General features: G+C 39.7%; 1 protein-coding gene across 1 annotated transcript in view; it reads left to right on the forward strand.

Moving 5' to 3' along the window:
* MKLN1 (muskelin 1, intracellular mediator containing kelch motifs) overlaps positions 1–26,410 on the forward strand; it is a gene marked incomplete at its 5' end in the record, with an annotated part of 29,982 nt that overhangs the window by 3,145 nt on the left and 427 nt on the right. The window contains 6 exons of the mRNA XM_010297560.1: positions 1,040–1,169; positions 9,697–9,844; positions 10,958–11,072; positions 13,762–13,901; positions 16,543–16,645; positions 24,704–24,758. Coding sequence (XP_010295862.1) covers positions 1,040–1,169; positions 9,697–9,844; positions 10,958–11,072; positions 13,762–13,901; positions 16,543–16,645; positions 24,704–24,758 — 691 coding nt within the window. The remainder of the gene's footprint in view (positions 1–1,039; positions 1,170–9,696; positions 9,845–10,957; positions 11,073–13,761; positions 13,902–16,542; positions 16,646–24,703; positions 24,759–26,410) is intronic.

The raw sequence follows: 26,410 nt of genomic DNA on the forward strand, positions 1-26,410 counted from the left end.
CCTTTCAAATGAAACATGGGAACTTTTATAGTGAGTACTGTGCTTTCAGAGCTTTCAATTTAATTTTTGTTTTGAATGTCTTTCTAAAATCTCATCAAAAACATATTGCTACACAATTCCACACAGGTACCAGAGGAATTTCTAAAGTATATGTCCATGGTAAACATAAGAATACAGGTTTCTGTAAGCACAGGTCATGGAAGTTTAGGTCCTCTGGTGTTTTCTTAGCCATTTGAAAGAAAAATAATCTGCCTCTTATGGACTTTCCACTTGGCAAACTTGAAAGAAGTAATAAACCTGTTATTCTTGGCTTGCTGCTTGCTAATTGCCTGTTCTGAGTTTAGTAATGTGCTGGTACCTGGATAGTTTCTCTTACAGTCCGTCTTTTGTTTCCGGTGGTTTGTTTGTTTTTTTTTTTTTTTTTTTTAACAGCTAAGTTATGATCTAATGGCTTTTAGATGTGGAGATTGTTAATTCTTTATTAGTAAACTTGAAAAATGTATTGCTGTTTTAATGTTCTGAAGTTATGGCTTGATCAGGCAGAGTTAACAATAGTTAACAATAGTTACGTATGTTAACTATGTAAAATCTGCCTAATCACTCTGGAACTGAAACTGCTGGATCCAGGTTTGTGGTCTTGTATCATGAAGAAGTCGTATTTAAAATTGTGTTTGTAAGAAGAGCGTTGTTTTGGGTTGGAGAAGCTGTGAGCCCTTAACTGTTTAGCTCTTGAAACTGAGAAATCATAAATTCAAGAATCAAGAAAATCAAGTATACAGTCAAGAATTCTTAAGTTTTTTATTGAGTTTGAGAATAATAAACTGTTCTGCATAATTGTTCCCTGTGAATCTTTGTGGAGCTGACAGTAAAAGATACTTACTGAATTAAGACTGGTGGACCTGATAGTTAAGGCATGATTTTAAACTTACAGGAAACATATCTGTTACTGTTTGATTCATTAATGTTTCTGTTAATGGTCACAGTTGTCCAACATACTTTCTTGAGCTTTGTGAAGACATACATTTTTTTTCCATTGTAGAAAAATCGCTGTTTATATGTGTTTGGTGGCCAGAGGTCGAAGACTTATTTGAATGACTTCTTCAGTTATGATGTAGACAGCGATCATGTGGATATCATATCAGACGGCACTAAGAAAGATTCAGGGATGGGTAAGAGTATATCTACATACTAATTTCTTCCCGTTGGTACAAAGGAGAAGTACATTGTTCAGTAGGTGAAAGGCCAGCTTCAGTGTCCTGTGGTATCAGGTTAGCATCCCTAGCTAGCCCTATGTGCCCAAGTAAGCTCCACGGTATATAGGTTAAACTTATGCCAGCTCTTTTGTCCTGCCTGTCATTTGACACTCTCAGTCTTCAGCATAATACAAATAATTTATGTGTGAAACCACATAGCACCTCTAAAGAAAAGTATTTCAGCAAAATAAGACCTAAAAATATCTCCTTTGACACTCCAGCAAAGACAAAAAAAAAAAAAAAGACTGAAAAAGAAAATTTCTTTAAGGAAAGGAGAAAGCAGTGTTTTTTCTAGCTTTCACCAAGTGAAAGATGTGATAAAATAGAAATGATCTGCTTGGTTTGAGGTGCAGAAAGGCAGGTAGGATGCTCAGAGACAGAGAAGTGGAGCATAGGGCAGAGGTTATTTTGCCTCACAGGAGCTGACTAGAAAGATGAGACCTGTTGTCTTTGTACTAAATTATCAGGGAATGGCAAAAAAAGGTAGGAGGGAGCAAGGTTTCAGTCCTGTTTGGCTCATACCACTGGAGCTATAAACACTAGGCATAGTTCTCTATACCAGAAAGCTTTAAAACCACCCAAAAGGCATTGTAACATGACCATAATCAAGTGATTTTATACATTTTTTTTCTCAAATGAGAGAGAAGAATATTCTTTTTTTCCAAAAAGGATTTCTGCATGTATAAGCACGTCAGTTTCCTGTTGAAAATATCCTCATTTTCAGCATAACAGCTCGGAAGTCAAAATCTGTGTTGCACTCTGTATTGCTATGGGACAAAAGTTATGAATATTTCTCGTACTATGTATATTGAGTCCCGATCTTGTTTACTCTTCTTCCAGTTATCAAAATCCTGGAAAGCTGATGTATCTTGAATTCAGGCTGTCTTCCTGATTTTGATCCGGCCTAATTTTTAGCAAGTAATTTTGCTGAACTTCTGAAGTGAATTATTGATGATTATGAGTTATTGTTTGCTCATTAACTTAGTCATGCCAGTGAGGTAGAAGAGTACCCAAGCTCTTATTCTCTGGAGTCATTTATTTACTAGTGTGCTTCCAAGAAAGAACCAGCTCGTATGGTTGACAGTCTCCTTTATTAAGGTGCCTGTATGTTGCCTGATGTTGCTCTACACACACCCACGCACTGTTTGTTGTTCTTAGGAGCTTTTAAAGAATTGATTTTTTTTTCTTCCATGAAACTGCTAGCATTCTGCCATTTTGCTTTTTTTAAAACTACTTTTCTTTATAGCCAGAAGCTTTAAAACATGTGGCCTTAAGCATACACCTGTGTCTACTTCAGGTTTAAAGATAGCAAGCTATCTTTAAATAGAGAAAACACTGAGGTTTGCTTCTCATCTGGTACATTAACTGCAAGGTTCAGTAAAGCGAATGAGACTGTATAATATTTAGCCCTCCTCCCCATTCCCACAGGCCCCAAAGTGGTGAATAGTAGACTTTGTAAGAAAATGACTCATTGGAAATAATTCATGAGTAGATTTTCAGTTTACTGTTCTCCTGTGTGTAGAAAGTAAACAAACAGATTTGAACATTTCCCTTGCTTTTTGAAAGAAAATACTAGGATTATTTGCATTTTAACAGGAAGAGAACAAAATGCTTGTTAAATTCAGACAGCAAACTCTGTCAGCAGTGTTTTCACCCAAAAAAGCAAGTCTTTATTGTACTCTTGTGTAGGTAGTGATGCACCATTTTGATGTGCAGGAACAAAGTGATTCCCTGACTGGTCGTGGTGAAGTTTAAGCTGCTGGGTGTGATGAGTCAAGTTGAGGATGCCTGACCTAAATGTTCCTATAAAGTCCCATGATTACATTTTGTTCCTGGCTTGCATGTGGCATTCAGTCTTATTCTTAGTTAAGCTGTTTTGATTCTACTTTTTGTAAAAGAACCTAATTGTGCAGTTGTTTAAAATTTCCGTTAGAATAGTGAGCAGCTTTTAAAAAAAAGTAGTAAAACAGATAGTTAAGGAATATCAGTAATATGGAGTTGTTGCAATGCTAGAAAAGTATGGTAATGATATGTTGGTTTTGCTGCTGTCATCTTCTGGATGAGATTTTTATGCTGTTTAGGTGTCTCTTCACTCTCAGTTGTCCTTTTGATGTTGATCCTGGGAACCAGTTCCTTGTATAGGTGATGCTTTTGAGAGAGTATTAAGTGATAAATATCACTTAAATTTTCTTAATTGTGAGTAAAGGACAATAATTTTAGCAAGTTTAGATGTGCTTTTTTCATTCCTGGGAAAAGTTCAAATTTCATCAAGGTACAATTTCTAAAAGGTGATTTTGCACACAGCTTTGCCTACTAAATATGCCTCTTGACTCAATCTGCTTTGAAACATAGGTAAGCCTGGCAGCTCTTTGTGTCTGGCAAATGCCATTTACCAGTGAGCATGGGTGCTTTCTCCAACTCATTGCATCAAAAAAACCTGGTCCTTTCTCTTTGCTGTCAAAGGACAGCACTAGAGTAAAATTAGGCTATTAGGGATGGTTGTCTTTCTGTGGCATGATAACTGTTAGGAGCAAGAAATTAGTTAGGTCAGCTAGAGGATGGACAAAATGAGACTGAGGAGAAGAAAATGCGACTGTGATAATGAGTTGGATATGAAGGAAGGCAGTAGTGGTACAAACTGGTGGATGTATAGTACAGGTGAAGCCTATAGTTGGAGGAGAGGCAGAAATGTGTATTGTTGATGGACAAACCCTTTTAGAGCAGACATATTCTTTAAACTACTTTCAAAAAAAACCCAACACAACTGGAAAAAAAACCCCAAAACCCCTCAACCCAACATCCACATGCCAGAGTGTATCTCTGAAGCGTACACGTGGTCTAGAGATGCCACCAGTATCAGATGTCTTCACAAGGCTGCACTGACAGCTTGTCTGAGTTGCTTAGCACGCAATCCATGACTAATCAGGGCAGTCATTTCAGGTCTAAGGGAGCTAATGGGAACACTTGTGGTCAAGGTTCCTGTGATAATCCTGTTTGGCCCTGACTCAGGTGGTGTGTCAGAGCTGTTGGCTAGAGGGAGAATTTCCTTCTGCAGGACAATCAAGATCATCTTCTATCCCTTGGCATCGAGTAACTTCCAAAGTCAAATGAGAACAAGCCCTAAACATTCTTGTCGCTCCTTTTAATGGTGAAGTAGTTCTTATGGGCAAACTGCAAATATTTGTGTAGCTACCAGTGAAGTTCCCAGGTGTCTTGCTGGGGCAAGTGCTCATTCCAGACACGGAACTGTGCACCTGACAGACGGGAAGCTTCATGGATAAGTACCACGGACAGAGGCAACACAGCCCAGTCCAGGAAATCCTGATTTTAAAAAAAGACGATGTCAGAAAAACATTAATCAAAATAGAAAGCACAGCTAGCTCACCATGGCCAGGATCCAGCTCAGAAAAGCAGTCTGAATAACCCATTCTGATTGTTTGTGACACCTGACATGTTTTTCCCTTGTTCAGTTTAAGGTCTACCTTGACAGTGGCCAGTGTGTCTCTTGCCATGGAAGCACTTTGCTTTCTGAGGGACCATATGTGCTCTTCATCTTGTGAGGTGCTTCTCTGAACCAACCTCAAAATACTTACCTCTGACTGTGAAGATGAGGAGTAGAGCAGGTAGTCACAAAATCCAAAGGATGCTTTACCGAGACGGCATAGCAGCAGGATTCCATTCAGATTTACTAACTGACCTGTTTTTTTTTTTTCAAAATCTCACGTTGCTTGGGAGAGAACTGAGTGCTGGACACTGGGTTGTTTCTTTTTCAACATGACAACCAAACTATTGAAATGGTCTCCTTAGCTGCTCCTTGGCTGGCTGCCAAATGCAGTCTCACCATGAAAAACCCAAGAGGATAATCATTATCTTGCTGTGTCAACAGCTGGCCTGTATGCTATCTCTATCACTCATCAAGGTTTGCTCCATTGAAGTTCAGGGGAGGTGCTCCTTCAGTTTTATATGGATTACAAGTAGTGGTATGGACTAATTTGCCAACCTACCACTTCTTTTTAAATTAATATCTCTGGCAGGTGCCAGGTTCTGGTGAACAGCAATATCCATGTGATGTAGCTTACTCTTGTTTTTTAATCACGAGGCATCACAAGGAGGGAGGATTCTTGCAAGTCACTTGTGGAGTTAGCAGTAACATCTTCTGAGGGTTTTGTAACTTAGGTGGCACTAAAAGCCTGTCAATGAACTTGCTTCACTTAATTATCCTTCATGAATCCTTCAGAAGTGGTCTGTAGACTACAAGTTTTATGTCATTGTTTTGCCAATGCTGTGTTTCAAAGCATGTTTAAAAACATGCTATAGTATCCTGTCAAATGAGGGAGATGAGATTTAAATTCCAAACTTCTGTCTAGTACTGAGAGCTACATCTGTGTGAACTCAGATTTACTGCTTTGCAAACTCTGCCTCTGTGTTGTAAAAGCTGTGTTTTCTTGCTTAGATACTGGCAGCAGCCAACATTGTGCTTGAAACAACTGTAGCGGTTTGCACATGCAAGCCAAAAAATAGTCAGCTTGCTGAAATGATCACTATGATCAAATAAATGCCTCTAAGCAGGGACTGTGGTAGTGGGAACAAATCTCTTGCATGATTAGGTGTCACTTTTGTAGAAAACCTTTTCCCACGTGTTACATTAGAATGGAAATTATGTTGTACAAGGTTATACAACATCTTATCAAAGCTTTCTCAGGAATTACTACTTGTTTGTGTAACTGGCTGCTAACTCAAGGCCTGTGTGGCTCAATATTGTTTTAAAATATTGAGGCCATGAGCTTTTCATTTTTGCTATATAAAAACAAATGAAAATTTTAAGTTCTGTAGAAAGGATTCAGGCCTCTCATTTTCAGTTAGTTACTGTCCTTCTACCCTGACTGGTTAAGGAGATTATGGGGGGGGGGGGGGGGGGGGAAAAAAGCATTCACCATCTACTGGACTTTTTGGGATTGTATTGTGTTTAGTAATGTCTCTCTATGGCTTTTCCTCTTCAATCAGTAACATCTTGTCAGAGGAGCCAAGTTAATATCGCATAGCGACAGGCCAGTGGCGTGTTCAAAACAACCAGCGCTAAGTCCTCAGTCGCTGCTTTATGTCCTTTGAGCTGTCTGCCCACAGCTGACCTGAGTGATAGCAGGGCCCGAGAGGCACTCTGAATCGTGGGAAATCGGTAGAGATTTGCTCCAAAGCTGATTTACATCTACATTTATGTGAAGAAGCAGAAGAGCAAGGGAACTTCCATGGAGCCATTCTTAGCACTTTATGTGCCCCTTGGATCTAGTACGTTGCAAATAGTAGTTCTTGCAGTGCACTGGCATTACCATGTCTAATTCTCATCCCTTGTTCCTTACGACTTTTTACGCTGAGTATTAAAATTTTTTAAAAATACATGCTAAGGAATCAGTTACAGTCACAGGTTCAATTTTGTCTCCCAGCAGAATTAAATTTCCTTCCCAATGTACATTTTGTTAACTAAATATTGCAAGTACTTTTCCCAAGTTTACAGCCCGTGTCCCTTTCTAATATGCTGACCACAGTCATTTGAATTATAGCCAGCATTTACTGCAAGTCCACTGCTCTTGCAGATTATGAAGCTCTCTTACCCCCTAGTGGAAGTGTTTGTCAGTCATGAGGATTTTCTGTAGCCGTTCTCCTCTGTCATCTGTACATATTTTTGACATTTCTGTTGTGTTTAAAATATCACAGCATCTCCCTTTTCTTGTGTAGTAGCTTGCCCTGTTTATTTTCAGGGACTTGTTTACCAAATTTCTGTTGTCTTGTGGGTTTTTTTTTAATCATGTAACATCTAACTTTCTGGTTAGGTCTACTTCTGCAACAGACTAGATGTCAGCTTTGTCTAGCCTAAGGCACTACTTAAATGCGGTTTCTACACTGTTGCTTAGATAGGTCAAAGAGTTTATGTAAGTTGCTCTTCATCTTAGACCCTTACTAAATGTAGGGGTATATATTTTTTGATATATTATTTTTCTAGACATTCTGTGTTTCAAGCAGAAGAGATTGATGTACAAATGAGGGAAGCCTGAAATGACTTGACTTGAATTTGGTTTTGATTGCAGTTGCTGCGGATCAATCCTATTCTTACTATCAAGAGTAAAAAAACCAGAGGCACTGAACTTTGGCAGCTTTTCCTTCCTTCATTATTTAAATAACAATTTCAGCTTCAGGAAATCAAGCATAAAGTAGATACCAAAATTCGTATATTTAACAACATTTCAGGAGAAAGGATGGGACTTCCATAGACAAGTTTCGTATGCTTTCTGTATCAGTGGTAATATAGCAACTGTATTCCTCATGATTATAATAATTTTCATTTCAATGAGCCTGAGGTATTAATGCTCTGAAGATTTGCATGCTTTTTTTTCTAAAAACCCGGCATGGTCTCAAATGTTCAAAGCAGCAGATAGGGTTGCAAAGACATTTTCCATGTACATTAGCATTGCTGATCAAATTTAGATGGCTCTCCTGCCAGAAATGTCTCAAATATGCCTTGAATTTAATCCTTTTGAGTCAATGATTTAGTCCCTGACTATGCAAGCAAACACATTACATGATTGTTTTCAAAAATTAATGATATTTAGTCTATAATTGTCCTGTTGTTCTCAATTTCCTTATTGGGTGACTTTCACAGTACTCATTAGTCTTATTTAAAAACTTCCTTGTGGTTTGCAGCTAAAGCAAGGTATGTAGTTCTTCTTGTGCCAGCATTGTTCCCTGCATTTTTTCCCCTGCTCTGCCACCCATTTGTTTATAAACTGGATTAATTTTCCTTTGAAACTTTGTGGCAAAATTGGAGGTCAAAATAGGCAGGCTTATGCCAATGAGTGCTCCAAAGGCTCTCCCTCCTGCTCTTCTGTAAAACCATAAGCAAGGATTTTTGTCGACAGGACCCTGAGAATTAATTGTCTGAATGTATCTCAGTTTCTACTTAAGTATATGTAAGAATTAAGCATTTTTGTTGAAATGTTTGGGGGGTTTTTAGCTTTGCGAAACATTTTGGTAGGGGTTTAAACTATAGTAACCAAATGCTGCTCAGAATTTTTTAGTTGATGGCTGTTACTTTCCTGGCCTACCAAATGAGAAGATTGACGTATGAGACCAAAGCCTGTTACAGAACGGGCTTGCAAAATACCATTTTGTGTGTTCTTAAACAGCAATATTAAATACTTCATTAGCATCGGGCTTGGTTTTTAGGCTGTATGTGGAGTTCATAGTTAATTGCGGGGAAGAATTTGCAAAATACAAGAGTTCTGAGAATTTTTCATGCCAAAATCTTGATCGAAGGCCAGGAACCTTTACCAGCCTTTGTAAACTGACCCAGAAAGAGAAATGAGACAAACAGGATCTGTAAACAAAAATCACGTGCTCTTCACAAATACATTTTGGAAGGATGGTTGCCTGGGGAAACAGGAAATGGGGAATTATACAACAAACAAAAAGGACTGCCAAACAAATTTGCTGACCTTTTTTCGGGGAATTATGATGAAAACTGCTGGAATCCTCAGTATTTCACCATATTTCTAAGTCTGAAGGTGGAACAGAAGAACAACTGGGTAATTATACCATAACCATTTAAAAAAAAAAAAAAACTTCCTTCACATCTTCGTCCTAAAAGAAGCAATGCAAGGTTGTGAGCTATGTAATCTTGAGTTCCTCTTGAATTTTTTTTTGAGTTTCCTAGCTTTTGCAATTAAACTTTCTGGAATCAATGCTTCCTTTTACGGGTGAGGTAATAACAAAATCACTCCACTCATATCTACAAGGATCATCTAGATCTATCTTGAGGCAGTTTAATCCTCATTTCTGAGCTGGTATTCTCCCAAATAGCTCTACCCATGCCTTTCCCTAGGAAGCAGCAGCTCTCAGAATGGTTTTTGTGCTTTCCAGGAGTCAGAAATAGGAAGGGAATAAGAGAATACGCATTGGTCTTGTGCTCAGCAGGGAAGGAGTCAGCCTCTGGGTGAATGTTCCTTCTCCTCCTGCCTCTCACCCCACTTCGGAGGGCATGCGCCAGAAGCAAGTTGTTTGCTTGGTGACTCCTGCATGCCTCCTATATGGAGATGTGCCATTTCAGTTTTAAGTTGTGGTAAATAATGAAATCGCTGTGCAGGAGAGGTCATAGAAAATACCAGCTTGGGATCACTCTGTCTTAAGTTTTGGTTTTATATGAAAGATGAAGAGGTGAAAGTAATTAAAAGGAAGAAAATGAGCAAGTTAGGTAGTGACATTAAACTTCAGACACTCTTTATCCCAGAATGATGAAGAGGTGCTTATGTGAAATCTCATGCTTGTGCTATGGATATTAGAAAATGTGCTGAATTGCATGAATTGCAGGGGGAGGGAAATGGATTTGTCTGATGCTTGGATCCTTTCCTGTATCATCTATTGTTTTCAGTGTGTAACTTTCTTTTTTTTTCAGTTCCAATGACAGGTTTCACTCAAAGGGCTACCATTGATCCTGAACTGAATGAAATCCATGTCTTGTCAGGGCTCAGTAAAGACAAGGAGAAGCGGGAAGAGAATGTAAGGAATTCCTTCTGGATTTATGACATTGTGAGGAACAGCTGGTAAGTCGATGAAAGGGGTGCTGTTTCTAACATCTACACTGACTTTCTTTAGAAAGCAATCCTACATGATCCAGTCTCCCAGGTAATTCTGTAACCTCTTATAACCATAGAATGGTAATGTTGAAGACCATGGAGTTCCCTCGAGGCATCTCTTTTTCCCATAGTCTTTAGAGACACCATGGCAATGAGCCAAATGAGGGAGAGAAATCGTGTGAAGTTCTTTATTGGAGGCAGGTGGAGGGAATGAGGGGAAGTAAGTCATTATAAGAGGTTTTTCCTGTAGGAAATGTTCAAGGCCAGGATTCAGCATCAGTGCAGCAAATTCGGTCAAAGGTAAGTTGTTAATAGCAGGGTACATGGTACTAGTTATTAGAAACTAAGGAAACTGGTCTGCTCTATGAATGGTGATGGAGAAGTCTTTATGATGGATCTATCAGCTCTTTCCAGGCTGCATGCAGTGGTACCAAGTATTCTGAGAAAATGATCTCCTTATCTATTGGCCCTATTTGTACTGTCCTTTTCCAGAGCTGGCAGCGTTTTTGTATTCAAGGTCTCTTCTAATGTGGGGACAATCACTTCGAAAGGTGTGAATGTTGTTTTTTAAAAATGGATTTTAAGTTACAACTTAAGTCTGCTTGAAAATCAGTGATTGAAATAGTAGCTTTGCTATAGTCTGTGGCCTGTAGCTTTACTGTGTCTAAGATGGTATTGTCCATAACGAAAAATACTTTGTGCTGATAATTCTGCTAGCAAATAATGCAATATCCAAATACTTCCAAAATATATATATAAAATAATTACCAAATACCAAAATACCATCCAGATTCCTCCAAAGCTCATGACATAAAATTTTCTAGAATTTTTTTCCTGTTTGGCTTGTGATTGAGGACTGTGTTCAGACAAGATGACCTTCTCTGATTGTTGGATGGGTTTCTTTGGAGAGTGAAGAATGGGGATGGGATAATAGAGGACAATATGTAGGGAAGTAAGAAAATCTTTGATGTTATATGCCAAACAGTTCAAATTGACATCATTTGTGCCTTAGAGCCTTTCAGTAACTTTTTCTACTTCCTGAAGGTACAACTAATCATGACTTACTGCCTTGTATTTCAGGTCTTGTGTCTATAAGAATGACCAAGCAGCAAAAGAAAATCCAGGTAAAAGCCTTCAGGAAGAGGAGCCCTGCCCAAGGTTTGCCCATCAACTGGTGTATGATGAATTGCACAAGGTATGAGGGTCCAGACACATGTGGTGGTTTGTTTGTGTTTTTTTTTTTTTAGTCTTACTGCTCTTCTGGTGTAGTTGCTTCTTCAAAGATGGTAGAATGAATATAGCTTTTTTTGTGTAGTGTTACTGTGGTGGGTAACTTTCATTTAACTTGCTGTCATCTTCTGAAATGAGATGCTAAGCTACTTTTTATGTCATTGTGAAGTAGACATGACAGCTCCTAGATGAAATAGAAATGCAGACAGTGGGATATACTAAACCTCTACAAAGTTGTCAAGCAGCTAGCTCCTGGCTTTTTTGTACTTGAGAACACCTGAAACTTCATTCATTGTCTTCAGGGAATTAATCTCACAACCTGTTAGTGACTGTGGAGTCCTTTTTTTTTTTTTTGTTTTAGTTTAGCTGCCACATTCATCCCTCTAAATGGTCACAGATAGTTACCAACATTTCCAGGAGAAAGTGTGTTTTGAATGAACTAATCACTGTTAAGAATCGGTTGTAACAGAGGTGCCTTACTTTGCACTGTATGTCAGAAGCAACTGTCATTCTTTAGCACTATCTGACTTTAATGGATGTCTTCATGCTTAAATGTACTTAAAATTGTTTGTAGTGAACATGACTGCTCAGTAAACCTAGGGCTTTGTGCATATTAACCAATAAAGCAGAAACCAATGGATTAGGTTACCATAATTTCCTTAACCTATGAATTGAAATTACTGTGACACACTTCCTTAAGCTTTCATGGATATTTTACAATTAAAATAAACTTCTTCTAATTTTTTTTAGTCTGAAAGAGTCTGATCAGAAGACGACAAATATACTTTAGTCTTATGATTTCATGGAATGTTAATCAAAATTGGGAAACCCCACTAGCCCAAGTTTGGGAGTAAGGGGGGTTTTAAGGAAGAATAGGTGCAACTTCCGTATGGAGACCTTGTATGGTTCATCTTTGTCACGGACGTTAATGTTGGATAGTAAATACTACTCTGCCTTTAGTGGCTTGCTCTAAGTGTAAGGTACCATGAGATTGAGAGTAGTATTTTATAAGTTGCGGTGAAGGTTGCTAAATCATGGCAGTTGCCCAGCTTTATCTGAAGAGCTGTTTGATGTACTTGTTTTGAAGAGTCTTATTTTTAGAAACCTCTGTTCAAATGACCTTTCTAAACTCCTCTGATATAAATAAGGAGAGCCTACATCAGTGGGATGCAGAATACGTTGTTTTGAGTGATTATTTTTAAAGCTGTGGAGAAAGGTAGCCTGTTGGATTTCTTGAACCTCAGTATTTGAAGACGTTGTGACATGTTTAATGTCAGCAGTTCAGAGCCTGAAATGCCAAATGATGTGAAGAGGAAAAGGAAATGGAGAAATAAACAGTCGTCTTCTAACGCTTACACTTTTCTTGAGATTTGCCTCTATCTGTAACTCTAGCCTTGCATTTTAAAGGTGTTGTATCCTGAAATTATCAGAATGGCTGTTAGAGACTACTTCATTTGAGCTATCTTGAATAAAAATAGGAATTTTGCATACAGGTATATTTAGTATTTCTATGACTGGCATCTCAGGTTTGCTAAAACTTTTTTTGAAGACAATCCTAGTACTGGTTGTGACTTCTGATTGTAAATAAAGTCGGTGTTTTCTTCCACAGTTCTTCATAGGATTACACTTCTGGCTTTTTGTTTTACTCTTTATTCAGTTAGCTCTTTCCTTTGCGCCCAGGCAGCATATTGAGTGTCTTGCAGCTAGGCTGCTCTATTGAGGTGAGACAAATCTGCCCTTCCAGAGACCATGGAAATGTTTTTCTCTGCAAGTCAAACTAAACATGTAGAGTTTATGGTACATGTGAGGTCACAGGCCTGTTAGTCATCTCCTGAGATTTTGCTGGACTGGGCTTGTTGTCACTTTGAGCATCTTTAGGACTTCCCATTCACTTTGCCAGTGGCCCTGGTCTTTCAGGAAGGCAATGGTCTTCTCTGACTCAAGGAAAAGGCTTCTTGTCTGGATTGTGGTGTTTTAGTACTGCAGCTTCACCAACAGTGCTCTGACTGAGGCAGGGGCATTAGTCTGCCAAGTCCCCTTTTTTTTTTTTTTTGAGTCTTCCTTACATGTATGTTTCTTCAAAGAAAATGGGTGATTGTTGGAGTCATCTCAATTATATGGGTGTAATCTGCTTATCCCCAAATTCAAGAAGGGTTTAATACAGGTGCTTTAATTTAGCCTCACTCATGACAAGGAGGTTTGGAGTCTTCAAGGTCAAGATTGGAGAATAGGCTTGTAATCCATCGGTTTGAGCATTGTCTGCATTAAATATTTTGAACACGGCAACAAGAGTTGGCTCAGATCCTTCTTTTCTGCTCATACCTTATGTGCTTAAGGATTTAGCATGCTCATGGGTTTTCCCAAAAGAAAGAGATCGCATGGTTTGTCGATGTTTGTTTAAGTAACTTGGGAATCTGCTAGACGGAGGTCTAACAGTGCAGTTTTTTTATTATCTTAAAATGTAAGCAGTTTAAGAGAACTTCCTTCATCTTCTAGGGGACAAAGTAATGCTGATAAGATGGAGCAGCTTGTCTAAAGGCAGAGCTTTCTCTCTACAGAATAAACCTCTCCAAAGATGCTGACATAGTAAATAGTATTTGTTTGACAGATGTACACAAACAATCAACTTTCTGATCTGCCTCTCATTTGCTTAGGTTCATTACTTGTTTGGAGGGAATCCTGGCAAGTCCTGCTCTCCAAAGATGAGACTAGACGATTTCTGGTCTCTGAAACTCTGTCGACCTTCAAAAGAATACCTGCTGAGACACTGCAAATACCTCATAAGAAAGCACAGGTATAGAAACAAAAGATGTTTTGCAATTTTCTCTTCCAAAGTGTCTTTTTTTTTTTTTTTGAAGTTGCTAAAACTTGAATATCTTGTAAACTTTGTTGGGAAATGTCACTTTGTTGATTGCATGATGGCCTGCAGGTTTCTTGATTGTTTTGAATTTTTAAAAAATTATTTTAATAATAAAAAGCAGTGGGACAGGGCCAAACTACAAAATTAACTTCATTCTGGTTTTACTATGTTATTCTAAAACTAGACGAATCTGGCTATTGTGTGGGGAGTCATGGGGAATTTTTAGATTCCCTTTTCACCCTGTTCATCAACATGTGTTTTGGTACTGTCACCTCCCAAGGAGATGGAGTTTGTTTCTGAAACACTGTGCTAGGAGATAGTAATAGTTCGCAAGGATGCTAATGAAGTCTGGAGGATGGATTCCTTTGCACTTTTGAGACTCAACCGTGGTGAGGTCATCAGAGTTTGTCATTCAGAATCACTTGAAAGATCTCACTTATGCAGAGTTCAGCTACACTGTGATGCTTCTTGTGCTCTGGGTTTTTCTGAGCTGCCCTTATATTTGCTATTTAGGGCAATAGCTCTTCAAAATCAAGCTTACGGTGCTACTCTTAGGCAAGAAATGGGAGCAGTGAGACAGCCTTTCAAGACCCAGCAAATTATCTGAAGCCAATAAATAGCTCTTTCTGCATTCTTGGTGAGAATACTTTGTTATCAGGTTCTGCCAAGAGTTGGAGGTCAGTTTTTACTGATGGTATTTTACTTCTGAGGCAGAAAGCAAATTGCTGTGCTCAACTGACAATCACTGTAGCTGGACGAGGCCTTTTGCAGATTAGCCACGTGGTAGATGTGAATACCTACAAGAGGGAATAAAGGTCTTGCCCAGTAGTGTAGGAGACTTACTAAACCCACATGCAGTTGTGTGCAAGTGCAGCTGTACAGCCTCCAGAGACAGCTCTGGATTACTTGGTTTTACTTGCTTAAATTGCACTCAGCGGAGATGTTGCTGCATATTGTCTGGCAGAAGCTTGGGATTTATGCACCATGCTCCCATTTATTTGAGTCCATATGAGGGAGCCAAACATGACCAGCCAGGGGCTGGTATGATGGGTGCTTTGCTGGAGTTCATGTGCCTCTTGGGGCTAGAGCTGAACTCCTGTGGAGTCACTTGGCTGCCCATTATCTGCATGCCGTCAAGCTCTAGGTACCAGAACAGGTACTTGACTTGCATACACAGCAAATCCACTGCATCAGCTGGAGTCCTGTTGGGCCTATTAACTTGGCTAGTGCCAGCCAGCCATAGCGGAGCCAAGCTGGCCAGATGTAGAAGAGCAAGGTGTTCATGGTTCCACTTATTGAAGGTAGTTCAGCTCTCTGGACTGTGGTGATACCATCTAAGAAAATCTGTGGGAATGTTTGAAAGAAATAGTGCTTAATTACCAAAATGTCCTATACATCAGGTGACAGACATAGTCTTTGTGCTCCATGTGCTGGCTGAACAACTTGCATCTATAGACAATTTTAAAATTTGGGCTGCAGATGTCCACTATAGTATAATAGCCAAGTAGATGACCCAAATAAAAATAATAACAATGATTAAATCTGTTCCATGTGACTTCTTTAAGTTTGACAAGCCATGCCCTGTTAAACTGAAATATGAGTAAAATATCTTGTGTTCCTGTAAAGCAGTTGGTAACAAGGCAATTAAGTAATTGAGAACATGTTTTTTAGGGTCCTCATCTCTGCAATCCAGAATTGTCTGAGCTGTTTTCATGGGAAGGCTTAATACCAAGTATTGGTGATGCAGAAGATGACAGTGTGATGCTGCACTTGGTGGATAGGTGATAGGGGGGAAAAAGAAAAAGATAATTTTAAATCTCATCCTTTCTAGGCTTATGCACTCAGTGCTGCAGGGAGGTAGCTCTGCTCGCTGAGGATGCTGAGCTCAGAATTCTGTTCTGAGGGCTATATTAACTTCAGGGAATTCACAGAAGTTACGGTTTCTGGTCATTAAAAGAAAATCAGAAAATAATGGTGATGGTGCACAGGACTTTTACGTACATGTGCTCTTTCCAAAAGTGGTATATTAAGGCGTAGTATTCATTGAATCGGGGGGTTTTCACTCCCATCGTCCCCTTTTTCTGTTGTCTGGCAGAAGCAGGGAGCATTCTCCTCCCTGTACTTCCAGTTATGCTTCTGCACAGTCAGGAATGTAAATATCTCTGAGGCTGGAGTGCTCAAGGCCTTGCCTGTATCTGAACTGTGCCCTTCACATGAGGTGCCACTCATACCTTACTTTATTTGTGGGGGGAAAACCCCAAAACTGTACTAAGTATTTTACATTTATGTATTAAGCAGCTGCTGTACATATGCTTTTGAACACTTTTAGTAAGAGCGTAATACTTTGCCCATGTAACTCCCGTACACGCCCAAAAAACCCTCCTCCGTGTTTCGCTCTGGCTTGAAAGCATGTGCTGCAGCAAATAGGAGTCCAAGCTGCCGTTAACGTGGTTTTATTTGAAACTATTTGGCCAAAAGTTTAATTCGATAGGTTTTGCTCTTTGTAGAAATGATAGTACTTAGTCCTGAAGAAAATGGTTGCGCTCATTTTTGGTTTTCTGTCTCTTCTTTGCAGGTTTGAAGAAAAAGCTCAGACTGACCCCCTTAATGCACTGAAATACCTGCAGAATGATTTGTACGTAACTGTGGATCACTCGGACCCCGAGGAGACAAAAGAGGTAGTGATGAACTATCTTTGTCTTAATTAAAGAAATGTAAACTGTATTCTCATGTGGAAACTTTAAGCCTCTTAAACCTTGTTTTTATTCAGTTTGAAAAAGCTCTACGGGTGCATGATACTTTGCTAGATCATGTATTTCTCTGCACCAAAGATCATATTGCTTTAGAAACAGTCCTTTTACAACTACAGTTCCAGATAAAATAGCTTTTGTACTCATAATAGTGAAGACTAGGCCTTTGTTTATATTCCAATGTACTGGTGTGTATTTTGGGAGCTTTAATTGAAATGTAAACTCTCTGAAATGTCAGGAGTCTGTAGTTGGTTGTGTGGTAGAAAGTCAATAGAAACTCTTATTCATGCTGCCTTTTGGCTTGTCAATATTAAATAGCTCTGGAGGAGGAGAAGAGGTTTTTTCTCTAGATGATAAGTATTTCTGGAAGTAGATTGTACATTGCTCGCTAACCTTAAATTCTTATTTCCTTTGCCTTTTGAATATTATCCAGTAGGCATGTTCTTTTATTTGTTCCAGGAATTTGTTCCCATTTCCTGTTTTGATTCCGTTACCGCAATACGTGTCACTTCACAAAAAGCATTAAAGAAATAGTGAAAAGTGTTGGATAAGGTGGTTGATTTGACTCTGCCATTAATTTCCACGTAGAACTTGGGGCAGCCAGCTAGATATACAAGTGTTCAGCTCCTGACCGGTAGATGAGGAAGACGAGACCGTGGTTACTCTCTTCTTGCATTAATCACTTTGGAATTGATTTGACATCTCCTTTTATAAAACTGCAACAGGAGAACGGGCACTGTTACTCCATGCTGAGTCTCTGCATTAAATCAGTTAATCTCTTGGTTTAAACTCATTACTTTAGATAAGGAAAAGATCATTATACGGGCACTAGAAGCTTTTGGGGGGTGTACCTGTCTTGCGTATGCACCGTTTAGATTTGTAGGGTTAGCAAAATAAAGAAAAAACATTTACTAATATCAGGATATTGGAACTGATCACATTTGTCATAAATTCTGGTTAGCCTTTTCTAAATACCTGGTCCAATGAAACATTTAAGTTCTGTGCCTGTCAGTTCTCTGTTAGATGGTTTGTCACTGAAATTGTCCCATATGAAGTACTCTCACAGCTTTTCTAGCCATTTCTAGTATAGGGAAGACAAATAACAGATAATCTTCCTTTTCTTCAGCTGGAAAATGAGATTTCTCCCATGCAGCATGCTTCAAGGGGGCACAGCCCAATTATACCCTGTCTTAGCAGTGTGGTTGCACTTTCCTCTTCCTACCTGTAATAACCTATAACATACAATAACCATTCTGATGCTCTCTTTTCCCCTTCTTCTCCCCTTCCCTGCCCTGTAAGACCACGTCCTGTGTTCAGTGCTCTCCCTTTCTCTCTGTCATATCTGTGTGCTGGTAGCCCCATCATGTTTCTGAATGCTGTGTCTTTGGCCAGCTGCTCCTACAGAGATCTTGCATCTCAGGGCTGGCTGTGCCTTTTGAGTGAAGAGAAAATAAACTGTGGTGTGATGAGCAAGCTCCTCTCCTTTTGGTTCTTGCTGCCTCCCGTGACAAACAGACTGAAGGAACTGCCATAAGGGCTGCACACTGTGCACATCTGGCATAGGAAATTCTTTAATAGTCTACATTTTGATAGTCCCAATTCAGTGTGTAGTATTTAACTTGTCCACCTTGTAAGAATGAAGAATTTACCTGACTTCACTGACTTCTCTGAGATTTTGGGAAAAATAGTACATCTATCATACAAGGCAGAAATAAAATAAAACATTCAAAAAAATTATCCCTTTTCACAGAACATACTAGTGTTCTGCACTTGAATGATATAGCGTATGAGCTTAGGTGGCTCAATCCAGCTGAGTGAATATATTGTGAATCCTTTCTCTGCAGGCCTAACGCCTGATCTGAACAAAATTCAATAGCTTCTGTCTGTCATGCTGGTCTGTTGGATCAACGCAATACCGTTCTGCAGAATTAAAGCTTCAGTTCCAGTGGTTGTCTAAAATAATTTAAGAATTTCTGGGAGGCTTCCTACCACTCCTACCCCCAAATTGTGTTGATCAAAAAGCTTTAACTTCCAAAGCTGTTCAAATTGGAACAGATCTGCCAGGTATATGGCATCGAGCCAGCGGCCGTGCTGGTACTGACTGGGTATATTTCCAGTTGACGTCAATTTACCTTCCGGTTATCACATCGCGTTGGCTTTTTGCTTTGGCATTACATCTTCAAATAGCTCTTGTGCTTTCCAAAGGACTGACGCAGGCGTTTTGGATTCCATATCGAATTTCAACCTCCAGTTTGATTGTGTATCTCAGCCCAGCAACCTACATACTCTGTCTTTATTTGTAGTTGAGATCATCTTAATTAGTATCAAAGGCTTTATATCTGATTGGCTTGCTCTGTCCTGCCTACAGCTATTGAGCGTTGGAGGGCTTCTTAGTGTGGCAAATCTTGAGAGAACTTGTTTTTCCCTTTCTCCAGGGCAACTGTTAAATTTGGGAAGGACCAAGCTGAACAGGTTTATCACCAGCTTTGTGCTACAGTTCTCTTACAGACTGGTCTATATGGTTTCATGTTTTATAGGTTGAGATGTGGGTAGTGTTATATAATATTACAAGCAGAATTTCACTTTGAGGTAAGGCGTACTTGCTTTGTAATAGAAGTAATTTCTTCTAACTTTGTTAGGCAAGTCTCTTCAGCTGTTTTGAGTTGGATGCCAAAGAAAATAAACAGACTGTTCTTGAAACTTACTTTGTCGTTAGTAACTGATTTTGTTTAAAGTAGCATGAATGATTGACAGTAGGAACATACCCCCAGATTTTTGTTCCTTTGTTGTGAATTTTAGGGATGTTAATGGGATTATAGTTTTATTTCCTTTTTTACTGTTCTAAAGTGAAGTAGATGCCTGCAAGTAACAGCTATTGCATGGGTGCTTATTTTAGTAGCCACAGGCTATACGGCAGCTCTGTCTCTGCCCACAAATGCAGATCCGGTTCTCTTTAACTGTGATTCTGCTTGAAATCGCTTAAACCTCTTCAGTTAGTTGAGCGTTTTCGGATCAGTGAGTCTTTTGCTTACTGGCTGTGGATTAATAGCTCTGACACTGTATGTAAAGGAGGGTAGATCCCCAGAGCACGTGGAAGTTTGTCCATGTGTTCTAGTTCATGGAGAGATTGAAGTTGTATAAAAGACTGACATTTGATGTAAAAATTTCTGGTGGCATGGATGTTCTATTTCACATACATACAGATGTGCATTTGGTGGTAGTTTGGAAGTTGAGGCTTTTAAACATAAAAGGATGGTCAAAATATGAAATCAAAATGAATGCCAAGTTTTGTACTTAGGTCAAGGGAAAAAAAGGTGCTATTAAAGCACAAAAACATCAGTAGATCACATAGGAGACTAAAGTTGGTGTTCCTTGATCACTGGAGTAATCATACCCAGAACTTTGCTGCTGCTTAGTGGGCTGTAGAAGAAATCAATACGACAAAAAAATGGCCAGTGCTGCCCAAGTGAAGGAGAGTAAGATCACTTTGTATATTGAGACTGACATTCAACTACTGGTGAAGCTCAATCCTGTGATTGCTGTAACACAGATACCAACTGCAAGTTGAACTTCCAGTATGTTTTTCTTGGAGCATGGTAGGAGAAAGAGCAAGGACCTGGAGGCCAATTTGAGGCCTAGCTTGTAGACTGAGGCTGGAGGCCCCTGTTCAAGGCTGCTTCATACTTTCCACTCTTAAGACCTTGTCTTAAATAAATTTGCCAGATAAAGTCAGCGGGGCCCGACGGTATTGTTTGAGTCTGCGTTAGACTGATATTTCTGGGAAAATTGAAGCCCAAATGGGAAAAATAGTTCTAGGAAGGAGCTAAGAAAAGCATGCTTCTCTTCTTTGTGTCCTGCTGTGATTCTTTGTAAAGCCTCAAAGTCTGAGTGCTGCAGGAACAGAGGCTTTGGAGCCAAGGAGCCTTTACAAAAACAGTGTTCAGCCATCCCAACTTCAGCTAGTGAAGGCTCTGTCCTCAAAGGATTTGAGCCTCTCGTTGCCTCTTTGAGGCTACACTACGAGGCACCATCCCAACAGAACTGGTCAGAGCTGAGAAACTGTTTTACGCTGTGATCTGAGCACTCACCGTACAGACATTACAGAGGAGGAATGATGTCTGATTCATCCAACCTGCCGGCTATCCGAAACGGCTGTTATTCATTCTCCCTTAGCGTTAACCATTTCATTTGCACAAAGGGCAGAGGTGTGCAGCAAATACCCTAAATTTGCATGGGTTGCCACATGGCAGAATTGTTTTTTTGCTGTAGGTGGAAACCTAGATGAAGTACACTCAACTGATAAAAGAAAAACAATGTTGGAAACATGAAGGTCCTAAGTTGGAAAATGCCAGGATTAATATTACCCACGTAGTCTTAATTTAGTGCCTCTCTGAATGTGGTTGATGATATTAGTTAGCCTTATATATATAACTAATAAGCCAGACATATACCTAATATAACCTTATGTTAACCAGATGCATTTATCTCTAAGGAACCCCTGCCTCAGTTCAGAAGGTGCGTTGTATCTCCAAGAGAGAAGTGAATTGTGTAATGAAGGGAACTGTTGCCTTCTGAATGAAGGTTTAATTTGGAATGGATGGAGCCAGTGAGCCAAAGGGATTGTCAGAAGAAAATGGGTGATGTTGTAATTAAAGCAAGTTGGGTGCTTTTGCTGGATAATTGAATTCTGGTCTTGCCTCTGCAACAGAGTTGCTATGTGATGTTAAGGAAATCATTTTCCTAGATGGTCATTAATTGGGTCTTTCATTGTGATGTCTGATGGGAGAGATCTGAGGTGTGATTTGCTTGAGGGCTTTGCTCTTCTGCCTGCAAGTGAATTCAGAAGAAGATGTGTAATAAAGTATTTTGAAAAATCAGATTCTGGTAGTTTCAAATAGGGGACCCAAAATTAATCAGAATTTGAAGTTCTATGTGTTACAGTAACAATTAATATGATAGGAAAACTGGTGAATAAATTAATTCCTTCTTTCAAGCAGAGTTTGAACTTCATGAAGAAAATACTGCATTGGATATAAGCTGTGAACGGTGTGTAGGAGACGTGGTCTTGAATAAGCAGTAACAACCCTATGCACTGGAAAAGAAGTATTCAAGTCTGTCAGGAGAACATCATATGTCTAGCTGGCATTGTAATGCAAACGCAGAGTGAACCAGCTTAGGCTCAGTGCTGTCTGTAACTGATGTTCTTAACTTATGTGCTTGACTTTTCTGTCAAAGTGCTTTTTAAATGTGAGATGATACATAAAATATAATTTCAAAGCAAACAAACAACAAGCCTCAAGGTTAACTGAAGTGCAGTGTCATCGGTGAAGGAGGAGACAAGATACTCCTTCCTCACAGAGCTGGAAGGAAACTCATAGCCCTGAAAATCCATCATGCCTAGAGCAGGTGAGGCTGGAGTATTTGGCAGAGGGTCTTTTGAATGGATTTTTCATCTCAGTTCAGTGAGTTACTAGCTGGATCCTGCTTATACAGTCTCATAGTTGGGCGTCCTGAGACCCAGCTTCAAGCACAACTTGCTTTCTGTTTAGAGCAGGATGGCTGCCGGTGTTGCTGGGGGAGGCAAGGGAACCCCTCCAAGCATGTGGCATCAGCTTTGTCCCGGCATAGCCGGCTTCATGCGCTACCAGGCTGTTGGCAGCAGGCCCATAAGGCAATTGTGTGTGAGCGGAAGATGGCCAGGACGTGGCACTTGCTATCAGAAGCAGCACAGATTTAGCCACCCATTTTATTGGAACTTTTGGAGCTATTTATGCTGGGCATCTGTTTAAGTACGTTGCTGATTCGGAGCCAAGCAACTCTTACAAGTTACGCTAGCAGTGAAATACACGTGTAGCATTGCAGTCCCTTTTGATTTCATACAACCAGACCTCTCACTCAAGAGGGTACTTAATCAACATCTTGCCCTTGTTCTGTAGTCTGCCAGTTCTGTAGCTTTCTAACCTGGTCTTAAAGACCTCCAGTGCTAGCTTCCCATGATAGCACCCCCAAAAGACTGCAAATTTACTACAGCACACTAAGTCCCTTATTTTTTTTTTTTCCTTGATGTCATGTTGAAATTGATCTTGCTGAGGTATTTTTGTGGCTTCTTGCACTTAGTTGTGGATTTACCTTCTTATAGCGCCCTTTACATTTGTGACTTTTTTGCAGTTTCATCCTTGGGCATTCTTCTGTGGAGGCTCTGCAACCCTGACTGCTTTGAACTTCTTTTATACAGCTTGATTTTCAAACCACTTAATTTTTTTTCTACTGCTTTCCTCATATGTTACTATTTGATAGTAGTTGGATAATAGTTGGATGCCCAAACCAAAGCCTTATGCCATATTGTAGATAAGACTTTCGAGCCTTGATAACAGCAAGAGTACTTGATTTATTTGAAGATCTACTCATTTTCATGTATTTGCTATGCACTTAGAATATTTGCAATAGGTTGATGCTGCTCTACTGTAACTCCTAAATGTGTTTTCACATAGCCCATGTACCCTGTCCTGTTTTGCATGGCAGATTTTTTGTGTTTATGTCGATTTGCACTTGGCCCTAGTGAATTGCACCTTGATCCATCATTATAAGCTGGATGAAATGCAAAAAGTCTGAAGCTTGTCTGCTACCATGCTGGCAGTCTGTCTGAGCGTGGTGTAAGGTCTGGGAGTCGGTGAACATCTCCTGTTCTGTCAAGCAGGTTATCGCTGAAAACCCAGAATGATGCTGACCCTGGGGCACAGATGAATCACTGCTGATTCATGGCTCCATTTTGATGTCAAACCATTGAAGGCTACCCACAGTAAAGTTATTTGACTTATTTGCCATTCTGTGTTAGCTTAACCTAGGTGATGTCTCAGTAATTTGCCTTAAATATCATATAAAAGCATCACAAGTCCTATGAAAGTCAAAATAGACAAGGTCTATTGCCAAGTCCCATCCATAGGGCCTGCTGCCCTGTTGTAAAAGAAATCAGATTTATGTGATACAACTTGTGGTTGCCAAATCCACATTGGCTGCTACTCGTCACCTCCACTCCTAGATGCCTGCAAATTGTCTGTGTTCCCATATTTTTTATTGAAATTGAAATTAAACTGATGGATATGTAAATCCTGGCTGTTCTTCTCACTGCTTCCCTGAACATATTTGCTTCTCGTCTGTTTCCCCCCTACCCCTTCTTTCCTTCAGGATGTGTGCTGTAAAGATACGCAGACCGGAGACAAAAAATTACAAGCCTTTAAGGGATTGGCTAATTTTTATAAGAAAACGTGACAAAGCAGTAAGCTTTGCTAAAACGTGGGGAACTGAAAACAGCAGCCGGGGGCAGAGGAAGATACTGTGTTCATTGTCTATCAGTAAGACATTAAGGGAGAACAAGACTGTGAATGTGTTACTTAAAACGTTTTTACTCATGATTCTGATGTTCCCCAGCAAAGAACTTTTTTTTTTTTTTCCCTGTAGTTAAAAAGACATTGCCTTAAACTCTCTGGCAGTTCAGAAAGGTTGTTGCCATTTAAAGCTTTCTCAGTGTTCAAGAAATTTATGCTGCACTATAGCAGTTACCTTGTTTTCGTGCCATCTAATCCTTGCTTGCTGAGACTGTTCCACGTTCATCCCTGGGAATGTTGTTGTGTGGAAGAGGCTATAGACCTTACTTCTGTGCTGTGATATCTGCTAGAGGGGCAAAAAAGTATATATAAAAAATAGGGTTTAGGGCTCCCTGTCAAGTACCTTTCATTGCATCAATGCTGCTCTAATTCTAGGAAAAACCATCCAACTTGCTCAGCCAAGGTAATAAATTGTGTTGCTTATATGAAAGTGTCTGCTGCTGTTACTCATACATATGGCACAGTAGTTCTAAGGATTGTGGAAAGAAAACCCAGCAACTCTAACGCCACTTGAACTTCTGTGAATCTTCTGGGTTTTTTCTCCTGTGCAGTTAATAACACTTTTTTTTCTTTCTTTGTTCCTCTGCCTCCTTTTCTGCAGTTTCAGCTTCTTGCCTCAGCACTATTTAAGTCTGGCTCGGATTTCACCACTCTTGGTGAGTATTGTGTGTCGGAAGAATTATACTGAGTATGTTCCCTCTGATAAAGATCGTTACTGTTAGTTTCTGCTGGGTTTTTTAATATCAAATGTTATAGTTCATGTGAATATTGTAAGCCCTTTTTGGTTTGAATATGTGAAGTGCCACTACTTAGACTTTTGAGAGATTATTTCTAATGACCAGTGTCTAATGCCTCGAGCCCATATTTAAAACATCTGTCACCAGTGGTTTTAAACCCATGCCTCCCGGAATCATTTTCTGTCTCTTATTACATCTGATGCTTCACTGTTATCCAAATAAACAGAAGCTTTGGTCAGAATACAGCACCTCCTGTCATGTCACTTTGGAATCTCACAGCATGGCTACGGCTCTGTTTGCTGTGATAACTGCAATTCCTGGAGTAGTTTGGTTCGCTCTGTTCTTTGCAAAACTAGTTCTTCGGGCAGAATGTCAGGAGCGAAGAAAACAGTGGCGTGTAGGGCTGGAAACAGGAGGTCTGAGCCAAAGCCATAATTTGTTTAACTATTCTATCCAGTTAACTCTCTTAAACAGTTGAGAGATGAATCCTGAGCAAGCTATAGGAAGGCTGTAGGCAGAACTTAACATTCATGTAATAATGTGTTGACCTCAAGTTACCGAGCTCTTGCTAGGAGCATGGGTAACTTCAGTTTTTGACAGTCGTGTAATTCCCAATCTAAGAAATTGAGTGCAGGGTTGGGTTTTTTCCCCTTCCCTCTCAGCCCTGCTGGGTAAGGAAGCTCTGCTGAGCTTGTGCAGTTTGGAAGACGTTATCTAGTTGATGCTGTAAGATGAATTTTTTAAAGGAAGAAAACCTGAGTTTCAGAAAGTTGTTTTTTCTCAGTTTTAAATGTTCTAAAAGATTAATTAGTTCCTGACACAATACAATACTTTATTCAGAGGTTGGCTTTACAGATAGGAGGATAGATACATCAAGTGGTGCTTCCAGAAGAAAACAAAAAACGCAAGTCCTCCTTGATTTGATTAACTTGGTTGACTTTGATTAACTAGAGAGTGAGTTCACTGAATTAAAAAGCATTCCTTTGAGATACCAGTGTTTGAAGTAATACAAAGCAGAGGAAATCGTTGTATGCCCGCTCTATTGTTCTTGCTGTTGATGGTTTAAGTATGGGGATTTGGATAAACAATGCTTCTGCAGCAGACTAAACCCTCCCCGTTGGGACGCGGCACTTCACAAAACTAGTTTGCAGAGGACCCTTGTGCCAAGAGGCAGCCTGGGTCCTCGGTGCAAGTCCAGTGATTAAATAGCAACTCTGACTTGGGACTCCTACCGTCAGCAGAGCTTGTCTTAGGAAAAAGTGCAAGCAATACAAGTACCCGTTCTGGTTAAGACAGTAGTGAAGATAATGAGGAAAGCCTGAGGACAGAAGAAATGAGGCACCAAATAAAAATAGCTACACAGATTTTGTTTTCTGGGACATCAGAGTAGTCCCTTGAGGACTTCTGCTTCCCCCATTTCTTCAGGACTGTCAATGAGCTTGACAGCCGTTTGTTTATTACTTTTTATGGCATTTTGATTGCAGTGTTGACTTGGGGTGACGTGATCTGTGTGTATAGGCACATAGTAGCAGGACAGAAAGCTGGCAGCCTTGTTAGTTGAGGGAGAAGTA

The sequence above is a fragment of the Phaethon lepturus genome, unplaced genomic scaffold (genome assembly GCF_000687285.1).
Source record: "Phaethon lepturus isolate BGI_N335 unplaced genomic scaffold, ASM68728v1 scaffold942, whole genome shotgun sequence".
Lineage (NCBI taxonomy): Eukaryota > Metazoa > Chordata > Aves > Phaethontiformes > Phaethontidae > Phaethon > Phaethon lepturus.